Source organism: Nasonia vitripennis, chromosome 2 (genome assembly GCF_009193385.2).
Source record: "Nasonia vitripennis strain AsymCx chromosome 2, Nvit_psr_1.1, whole genome shotgun sequence".
In the NCBI taxonomy this organism is placed as follows: Eukaryota; Metazoa; Arthropoda; class Insecta; order Hymenoptera; family Pteromalidae; genus Nasonia; species Nasonia vitripennis.
This window is the reverse complement of record NC_045758.1, coordinates 4,200,496-4,211,145: the sequence shown is the minus strand read 5'-3', so window position 1 is coordinate 4,211,145 and position 10,650 is coordinate 4,200,496. Positions and strand designations below refer to the sequence as shown.

General features: G+C 47.9%; 1 protein-coding gene across 1 annotated transcript; it reads left to right on the top strand.

The window, feature by feature from the left end:
• The first annotated feature begins 723 nt into the window (after positions 1-723).
• LOC103316675 (putative ankyrin repeat protein RF_0381) lies at positions 724-3,452 on the top strand. Its single transcript, XM_008211709.2, has 4 exons — positions 724-890; positions 968-1,278; positions 1,367-1,871; positions 1,978-3,452. Exons 1-4 carry the CDS (start codon positions 876-878, stop codon positions 2,989-2,991), a joined length of 1,845 nt encoding a protein of 614 aa, XP_008209931.1. The 5' UTR covers positions 724-875; the 3' UTR covers positions 2,992-3,452.
• Positions 3,453-10,650: the final 7,198 nt, after the last annotated feature.

The following is a 10,650-nucleotide window of genomic DNA, read 5'->3' as shown; positions in this document are numbered from 1 at the left end:
GCCGAGACTCGACGAGAAAACCGATCGCGCTCTGATATTGACGCTCTTGCCAATAATCTTCGAAGTCTCGCGATAAGTATTAATTAAACAGGGTTCTTGCGTTGTAAGATATTGTAAGACTTTTTTTAGCCTCCTCGAGGTGCTGGTAGATTAATTTTTTCTTTTCCATTCGATATCTCCCTTAGTCGAGATATCTGAGGAATCCTAGATAGTTGTAGGGAGAAAAATTACTTTCTTGCTCGAACGCATCTCTAGTTAGAAAACAGAATAAAAGGAAGGTAGTATCAGTTTGATTTTTTTTTAACGCAAAGGGCATACGAGTCCTTGTATATGTATACGAAGTCTTTATTCCTAGACGCGCAGTGCAGACAATTTTTTTACCCTATAGAAATATATGCGAGAGGTTGAGTATAATCCGAAACGAAGTCGACTGCAAGTCGTCGTCATTGCATTGTACAAACTTAACAATATGTAAATAAATTATTTATAAACATAGTGATTTGAATAAACATATTTTTAGCAAATATGCCCTGTTTTTTGATTTCGCAAAATGAAGCTATAGATGGCGCTGCTTCCCGGGTCCTAAGGGGAGGGGGTGGAAAGTTCCGAAAACCCTATAGGCCTATAGCACGCTTCTACCTGGGAATTTCCGAAAAAGGCGGGGCAGGGCAAAGTGTCCCTTCTTATGGTCTACGCCGGTGCATTTCCCTACAGTCTCGCAAATGCAATTTTCAGTATAGCTCAGTTTAGCAAACGGCGTCGTAGTGGTCACGTCGACGTACGCCGCTTGAAATTTTTCCAAGTTAAGAAGCATCCCTATACATTTCGGCTCTTTCAGTCCTGTTTACCGGTGTGTTTCCAGAAGTACAGACGCTATGGATCAATTTTTCGTAAGTATTATAACTATTACATTGTAGTTTTTGTGAAATTTGTTGAAATAAGCTCTAATTTGTGAATAAAATTCTAGCTAGAAAAATGGGGTTGGAATTGGAGACAAGTGCACGGTGCCATCGAACGAAGCGATGAGACCGAAATTCAGAGACTTCTCGGCAATACGCCTGTATTACTATACAGAGATAAAATCAACAACACGTTACTGCACTTGTCTGCCAGAATCGGCAATTATACACTGACAGAAAACTATATGGATCGTCACGGTATCGATCCTAACTCAATCAATTATTCTGGCGAGACGCCGCTTATGCTAGCTGCCGAATCGAACCAGCTCGAGATAGTGAAGCTGCTCATTGAATACGGTGCCAACGTCCTATGCAAGAGGTAAGACACGAGTTATACGATACATTTTTATATCATCGAAAATTTCTCATCGATTTTTTCAAAACTAAAATTTTCATCTATCTTCCAGGAACGACGGCCAAACAGCACTCCATTTCGCAATCCGGTCCAACAACCCGGCTATCTTAAACCTGCTCATCGACCAAGACAAGGAAATCCTGAATATGATGGACTGGCGTGGAATTACAGCTCTGCATACAGCCGTGAGTCGTGAAAGCTACGAGCTCGTGGACATTCTCATAAGTCGAGGCATCGACGTAGATCGAGGTCTGGACGGGTACACTCCGCTGCACGCAGCTTTGAAAAACAAAGACACGTTGATGGCCAAAAAAATTCTGGCCGCCGGTGCCAAGAATGTCCTTTTCGAGTTCGCCCAAGGCGCTACCGCGCTGCACTTGGCCGTCTGGATGAAGAGCGTCACAATCACAAGACAGATTTTGGATAGGGGTGCAGATATCAATGCCAGAGACGACGACGGACTTACTGCTTTGCACGAGGCTATCATTGCCTCCGACTACGACCAGGTCGCCTTGCTCGTGGCTAGAGGAGCTAACTTGAACTCGAAAACCAATACTGTAAGCATCTCGACTGTTTGCTCAATTTTTTTCCCAAAATTAAAAAAATTTTAAAACAAAAATTTTTGTTCATCCTAATAATCGTCGTTTGCCATCGCCTTTTCAGCAAAAGACGCCGCTTCACTGGGCCGCAATTAACAAAGATCCTCGAAGTTCCCAGAACATATTGAAGCTCCTACTTTCTCGGAAGTGCAATGTGAACGAGCGTAATCACAGGGGCTCCACCCCCCTCCACTTAGTCGTTAAGCTCGGCACGGTCGAGGATTTAAAGCTTATGACCGCTGCCGGAGGAGACGTCAGTATACTAAACTATTTTGGTGAATCAGTTCTATACTCGGCGGCGGCCAACAAGGACCCTGAAATCTGTCGCTACCTCATCCGCAAAAACAAGCGCAACGTCAACCGGCACTGCATACTAGGTCTGTATCCTCTGCACATCGCTTGCAAAGGTGGACACGAAGAAGTCGCCACTGCGCTGATCGAGGCCGGAGCAAAAATCAACGTAACGTGCCTCAGCGGCAAGTCGCCACTTCACTACGCGATCTACCACAATCGGCACAAGATCGTCGCAATCCTGCTGGAACACGGCGCGAATATCAACGGACCAAAAACGAGAGACATGATGCTCAGGTTGGCTGTAGAGCGCAGGAGCCAGGTTGCCGCCAGAATCATGGTGAAGTTTCTAGCGAGACTCGAAGCCAAAGGGGTGGCCATCAGCCCAGCGGATTACAAATTGATCGCAAAGAAGGAAGAGTTACTGGAACTTCTGGAGCAATGCAGAGCCGAGTTGGGGGCTATGATGGAACGAAACGTGGTCAACAGTGTAACTTTCTTTGACATACTTATTAACAGTACGCGAAACGTACTGTTAGGGTACGTGAGGAACGAGGACTTCCTCAGAAATTTCGAGGGGCAAGTGCACCGCTTCCCCTATTACGAACCTACGCTTAGGTCCAATTTTAACTGGGCAGTGCACAGAGACAGATTCCAACGGTCCCTGTCTAGCCTCATGTGCGAGGTGCTTCCAGTAGAGGACCCGCAACACTTGATCATCCAGAATATTGTTCGGTTTTTGGACGAGAACGATGTGCCGAATTGGCAGAAGATCGAGGAAGCGTGAGGATTCGACGAGTTTTTAAACGAAATTTGCGTTTTCGCACGTTGTTCCTATTTTAACATAATATGTACTGTTTTTAAATTTACATTTTTTCTACTATACTGTAACTCATAAAGATGCATTTGCAATAAAAATATGATATGAAATTATACCTAACTGTTTGGCTTGTTAAAATTATTTGCGATATAATTTTAATTGATTTATCCCTATCTTCCGACATATACTTTGTACGTTCGCCGAATTGCGCTGCGCAGCGGCAATAATCCGTCGTATCCCTTGAACGCAGGTATGATCAAGTCTAGACGACGACTGAGTTTTCCCGACCCTAATTATTGGGATCGGTGCCAGAGATGCGATTTCGTGTCATTAGGCGCTCTCTACCTGGAACGACTCCAGCCCTCTGTCTACCTGAGTCGCCCCATCTTTTTTTACTACCTGGAATCCACCTAACCTGATGGTCTCACTATAATAGATATAGATATTTATGAAGTATATTTGTACTAGTTGGAATAGATGAATAAATAAATAAAATATTTCAAAAAGAAAATTTTATGTTTTTCCCGCAATTTTCCTCATTTTTCAAGACAATGGTGACATGACAGAATAAAGAAAGAAGTATCAATTTTGCTTTATAAATATATTTCTTTTATTCAATATCATTTGCCCTCTCGTTTCGTTTACATTTCGCCGAATAATATATCTCACCATAATACGCATGCCTCCGTCCCACACATGTATGCACGTTCAATTGCTATTCTCTACGCTGATATAGTACAAACATATACAACATGAAAACTATACAAGCTTCCTCCTATTTCGCTTTTTGTTATACGAAACGTGATTTTTTTTTAAGTTGTCGTTTTCGATGCAGTAAAAAATTTCACTATATATTGCAAAGCTTCTTCCAGAGGCCAGCAAAAAGGGGAAGGAGGAGAAGCTGGAGAAAATGAAATTTTCCGCAAGAAAGCAGCGATATTTTATTAGCTAATCACGTCGCGAGAGAGCTACAAAGGAAGCCACCGACGGCTGCAGCTCTAATTACAAAAGTCTCAAGGAAAAGCTCCCGCGCTAAGACGATGTAGCTTCTCTCGCTCAGTTCGGGCGGAAGGATATCGGGCCTGGCGTATAGGTGAAAGAAAGGCACTACCCCCCCCCCCCCACACACATACACAGAGAGCCGCGAGCGAGAACAAAGAGTTGACCCTCGCGCGCGGGCGAGTGACTCCTGCACGTGAATCCGAGGGTGAAAAGCGAGAGAGGACGGGAAACAACGAGTCGGTCCCTCTTTTCCGACACACCACGCCCAGCAGCATCGTTACCTCAAACAACCTCGCTATCTTTTATTTATATCATTAGTATAGCAAAGTTGGCCGCCGCCGCTGCACAGGCCAGCCCCCGGAGGACTCATAAGGGCGGCGCATTTCGGCAAATTACGCCATTTATACAAAAACCGGCTGTCGAGGAGGGACAAGAGAGAGAGAGAGAGAGAGAGAGAGAGAGAGAGAGAGAGAGAGAGAGAGAGAGAGAGAGTTCGTCGCGTATACCCGCAGTGTGCGCCAGACGAGTCGACAGGTCGAAAATAGGATTGGCAGTATCGTTATCCGCGCCGAGCCGTGTAAACCTACTCTCTCTCTCTCTCTCTCTCTCTCTCTCTCTCTCTCTCTCTCTCTCTCTCTCTCTCTATTTCTCGCTCGCGCGTCTTCGAGGGCCAATCGAATAGTGTCTGTGCAGCTATGTATATCCAGTGCGGAGAGCGCGTGTTCCGGTCAGCGACACGTTTAGCCATTACGAGAGATGCGCGGTTTATGAATAATTTATCGCTGACGATCCGAGGCGCGAATTTTCTTTGCTCTCGGGGAATCGGATATACGTTTTTACATTCTTGGGGGAGTAATTTAAAGTGCTCGGGAAAGAATGTTTTCAGCTCTTCGAAATACAGCTGTAATGAGATCCGCGTATGAGAACGTACAGAGAGCCAGACAACTTAATTTTCACATTCGTATACAGCACAATGCATATCGCCCTACTCGATCCGATAAAATTCTCTCGATTACAGTCAGTTCCGTTACAAGCGAGCAAACACCGTCAGATCCATTATCTAATATTTACCCGCAGAGCGACGAGTTCTCGTATACTTTCCGCAACTCCGACGCACCTATACAGCTACACCGCCGCCGTCGGCAATAAATTTTTATCGTCAGCCGTCCGTCTCCTTCCGCGTCGCGCCGGCCGCGTAAATAAGTTCTTATCAATGAGTCAGTCGAAGGCGTTGGTCTAGATCAATAACGAAAGCGCTTTTATGTCTCTCAGCTCCGTCAGCCTATACAGATACTCGTATAAGCTTTTTTATACACACGAGCGCGCGCGTACGTGTGTCCCTTTTTTCGGACAATTTTCCCGCGGTTATACTGCCAGCATGAATTTCCCATGTGCGCGGCGGCTCGTCAAGTCGCCTCTCTGCCTCGTAAGGTTGCCAACTGTTTGTCGAACGTGTGTATACATATATACACACGCGTGTGACAATTGCTGGGAGACTATATACGCGGTTTACATTCGGCCAAGAAGCTGTAGAGTCGTGTGTTCGACTGGTCTCTCTCTCTCTCTCTCTCTCTCTCTCTCTCTTTCGCGCGCGTATAAAGCTCTCCAGCGGCTCGGTCCCGCGGGACTACGCTAGACTTTAAAGTGCACGAGAGCAAAGCTCCGCGGAGAGCCGAGTAGTCCGCATAAACCGCGCACTTCTCTTTCTCCCGCGCTGCCTCATTCTTTGCCGCAAATGACTCGGAGGTGAGAGAGCTGAAAAAGGTGCGTCGATCGGCGTTGTCAGCTTTTGGGAGGATCCTTCGAATATCCTATGCGCGAGTGGATAAGTGTATGGAACTTTTAAGAGTAAAGTTTTCCGCAATAAACTTCGACGTAAGATTTCCGGCCGGCGATGTACAGGTGTACGCGCGGCCGCAAGTCGAGGGAAAGTTCGCCCGCCGCGCGAGCGCCGTCGGAGTCTCGAAATAGTCGGCAAACAGCCTGAGGCTCGGTTATACGCTGTCGTGTACGTCGTAACGTTGGCAAACAAGTAGACAATAGTCAATGACCGGTAAACATCGGTTCCTATACTATGACGATGTGCGTTGCGAGATGGCCAGGAATTTCAATTTTTTTCCCGAACAACAGCGGATAAGGTTACTCGAAATAATTCCCCCCAACGATCGAAGCCGATCAACGAGGCATTTACGGAACAAATCCTGCGCGTCACGCGGAGAGTGGCGTCATTAACATAATTTCCTCGGTAAGTCGATCGGCCGCGCACGAAAAGGACGCTAGGGCTAAGCGTTCGAAAAACAACGCGTATAGTATATAAGGCTCCCTCTCGGGCTTTGACCCACACGTACGTACAGGCTGCGCACAGTGTCATCATCGATCGACCAATTCCCTCGCCTGTTTGCATATCCCAGCTAATTAATGCCATTCAACTGGCTATAGTTCGGTGCACTGTTCTCTCTCCCTCTCTCTCTCTCTCTCTCTCTCTCTCTCACTCTCTCCCTCGCTCGCCCTCCTGTCATCCGCTATACATCCCAGCGCCCCCGGGATCGGTTTGATCGGTCCAACGCGCGACGCTGATTCTCGAGGGCCTTTTCTCATCCTACTCCCCCTGTATGCCCCACCTATGACATACATATTTCGTTACATCCGCTGTAGCTGTGTGCGTGTGTAACTTTTGCGCGCGATAGCGTCGACTCGCCCCGGAGGGACTTTTGGCGTCGGGGAGAGAGTTACTTTTGAAAATTCGAATGACTCTTTCAGCGGCGAGCCGGGGGTGTACGCGCGTGTGTGTATGTACGCTGATGTGTTTATCCTGTGCGGTCCGCGAAACGTCATTATAGCCCGGATATTAGACTCGTTTTGTGGTGGTTAATTAAACTGATTATGCGGCCGGGCTTCTTTGTGCTCGCTCTGGGTTTGTAATAAAGCTCGATGTGGAGAGGGTACTGCTCGAGCTTTGAATGAAACAGATTAATTTTTGAGCGCAGCAGCAGTAGCCCTGATATATCGGCAACACGTCCCGGCTACACACTCGCGAGCGCTTTCCAATTATAGCGAAAGGCTCGCAGCAAGAACCATCGATAAAATGACGTTCAGCTCTCCTGCAACATCCGCGCGCGACAACGGAGCAATTTTAACGAACCGAGCAATCGAGTTGGCGCTCTCGTCGCGAATTCGTTATTTTTTTCAAACTCTCCTCACTTCGTTCCAAAAACACGTACAATAAATGCTCTCTCCCTATAAATAAATAAGCAAACACGGCCAAAGTGCTTCGGGTCAAAAAACAAAGAGAGCGAAGGAGGTGGACCGGTGCGCGCGCGCAGCTGTGACAGAAAAAACGCAGCTGCAATGCAGAGCCGCGGCGCATATATTGCTCTGCCGGCCGATCGGGGGCTGCTGCTGCTGCTGCTTGCGGTTCTGGCACACGGCGTAACGATATATAAAACCAGGAGAGATAGCAGACGAGAGCGAAACATGATCGGAGCGCATTCGCATTAGGAATTCATTACTTTTAAAACCGAGTCCGAGTCTGCTCTAGCGTTATATCGCTACACGCGGCGCGCGTACACCTGCTGCGCAGAGAGAGGCTGACGAGTCTAGACCAGAGAGAGAGAGAGAGAGAGAGAGAGAGAGAGAGAGAGAGAGAGAGAGAGAGAGAGAGAGAGAGAGAGAGAGAGCAGCCCTATTGAGCCAGTCTGGATCGAGAAACTTTGAATTTGAAACGAGACGAGCGGCTGTCCTGTCCCTTCCTGCGTCGTAACTATATTGTTTTCTTCTTCTGCAGGCTTTTCTCGGCGAAACTGCTGACCGCGCGCCGCGTCATTTCAATATGATTGGACTGCTGCAGTTGTGCGATGTTATTCGAAACTACGGGCCGACGGCGGTTCCGCTGCGGCGGTCTTTGTCTAATTGGCGGTTTGTCCGAGGATGTATAAATTAACGAACGGAAATGGAGCGTGTAGCTGTGTTTACTGTCCTGCGACTTGGCTTTTCGGCGCAGCCTGTTAAACGCGCGCCGGGCGCATTTGAATTGGTAATCCAGTAGCCTGCGGACGGAATCGTTTGATTTTTGCTTTACCGGTCTACTTCGAAAATCGGCCGCGAGATTTTGCGTTTATCGTTCGAAACGAATTCAAAAACGCCGGAGCGCTGAATCGCGATATTACGAGCACAGAGAGAGAGAGAGAGAGAGAGAGAGAGAGAGAGAGAGAGAGAGAGAGAGAAAGAATGAAGATTTCATTAAGCGAAGAAGAAGATGAAGAAGAGCTGAGTCAGAGTGACACTCGCGATCGGAGCCGATGCTCACTGATCGTCTACTCCCTCTGATCGGCGGCCTAATATAGCATACCGGCGCAGCGATGCCAATCGCAGCCAAGATAAGTGGATGAACCCGCTGACCCCAGGCCGCGATTTGCATAACTCACGTCGCGCCGATTCCATTACATCCACTCGCGAGTACGTGCGCGACGATTATACGCGAGAGCCAAGCTCCTATCTCTCTCTCTCTCTCTCTCTCTCTCTCTCTCTCTCTCTCTCTCTCTCTCTCTCTCTCTTGGGGCTTTCTCCGAGCTCACTCTCGCCCGCGGTTATAATAGACGCGCGCAAAAATGACGTAAACCGCCTTTTAAGAGCTCTCCAGACTCGAGCGCTCGAACTTGATGGTTTTTTGCGCTTACGAGCGCTAAATTATGACGGGTTATTAAGATGAGTATCTCTCTCGGGGGAGCGTGCGCCGCGTGTAGCGAATCGTTCATTCCAGCTGTGTATTTACCGCTTATTTCTCGTCAAATATAATGATATGCTAATATAGTCGTGGGTGTTTTAATGGATGAATTTTTTTCACTCGCAAAAAAGCTATAAATCTCCCCTCGAGAATCATTCAAAGCTGGCGCCAATCGAGCAGCCCGCCGTAAAGCGCGTCGCGCGTATCATAAACACCGAGTCGAAAATGAAATTAGCGCAGGCGCGGGGAAGAACGAAGGTGAAATACAGAGACGGAATGAAAAAAAAGGAGGAGTGAGAGAGATTATCAAATATAAACACGCCGAAATTTTTCGCTACGTGTCGTGTCCCGGAGATTGAAAAACTTTCCGGGTCAGCTACTGCAGCAACGCGGCGCATATAGCCCCTTCTCTAGCCAGGCCCACACTATACTGCAGCGCAGCCCTCAGCTCTCGCTCGAGAGCGCAATAAAATTTATGATCCGAATTCCGATGGATTTACCGGCGCGCACGCGCGCGGGTTGTTCTCGATGCGGTCGCTATGTGTGTGAATTACACGCACACGTGAATTACAATTTGTTACTCTCGCCAGCAGCAGCAGCAGCAGCAGCTTATAGTCTGCCGTCGGACTGTGTTTATATTCGACGATCCTCGTTACTCATTACCCGTAATCTCGTAATCATTCTTTCGGAGCGCATGATCATTTTCAATTTCACACCGAAGAGGAGCCGCGCTGAACCGTTGAACCGGTAAAAGCGCTCTCGTGTGTGCGGCGGCTCTACTAAATATGCGCTTTTTTTGTTTCGCGCTGCACGTTTCGCTTTTTTACGAGCCGGATGATAATTACGTTAGCTCCTCGGGGAGAGAAAGGAGGCTCGGCAGACGAGAGGATATGGGGCTGAACGTTATCGCTTCGGCGGGAGGAGCGTTATTATTTTACGGGCACTCGCTCGCCGCTATGAGAGGCATTACGTCTTTTACTTTAAATTCGAAGCGAAAAAAAATCAACGCTGCCTCTGATGACTCGCACAGTCGACAGACAGACGCATCGGAGTCGGTGCGCGCCGCAGCATACCTAGCGCGTCGCTCTCCTGCACTCGTCTTTCACGCGCGCATACTGCAACGCCCGATCGCTGATGGCTCTCGCATACCGCCTCTGGTGACACTCGTCGTTTATCCCGGGGCTTCTCTCTCTCTCTCTCTCCTCCTCTTTTTCCCGCCGTCGACATCACTCTCGCTTCGCTCTCTCTCTCTCTCTCTCTCTCTCTCTCTCTCCCTCTCTCTCTCTCGATCTCTCCCATTTGCTTCGCGCTCTGCCATTTTTCTCTCCCTCGCTCGCGCACGTGTAATGCATTGTCGCTTCATTGGCCGTACCCGGCGTGACATGCATGCTTAACTTTGCGCTCTGCGCAAGTCTGACAGCTCGGGTTTTCTGCCTTGTGCAGTGTATATAACGGCGCAGCAGCGTCTATCTCGTTTGATTCTTTGTTTTCGGGCCTGGGCGAAATTCGTCCGTTATGCAGTCGCGGGATTTAGTTGGCGGTTTTTGGGATTTATCGCCGACTGCGGCGCCGTTCGTTTGAACTATATTTCGGTTTTCTGCAGCGATTGGTTAACATTGTGTACCTATACGAGCGTTGTTATTACGGATCGCGCCGTTATTCGCGTAGCTGTTGAATAATTCCGAAATTACGGGTTGATAATTCGAAGCCGCTCTCTATCGGCTGCTCGTTATTTCGATTGCGATTGTGTAAAATTGAAAGTGCGGAAAATAAAACACAGCCGTTTAGTGGGTAATGCGACGATACGAACGCGCGGCAATGATAATTAAATAAATCTGCCATTGTTCTCTCGACTGAACTACGTAATTTAAAACATCCTCCTCGACGTTCGTTCAGAAAAG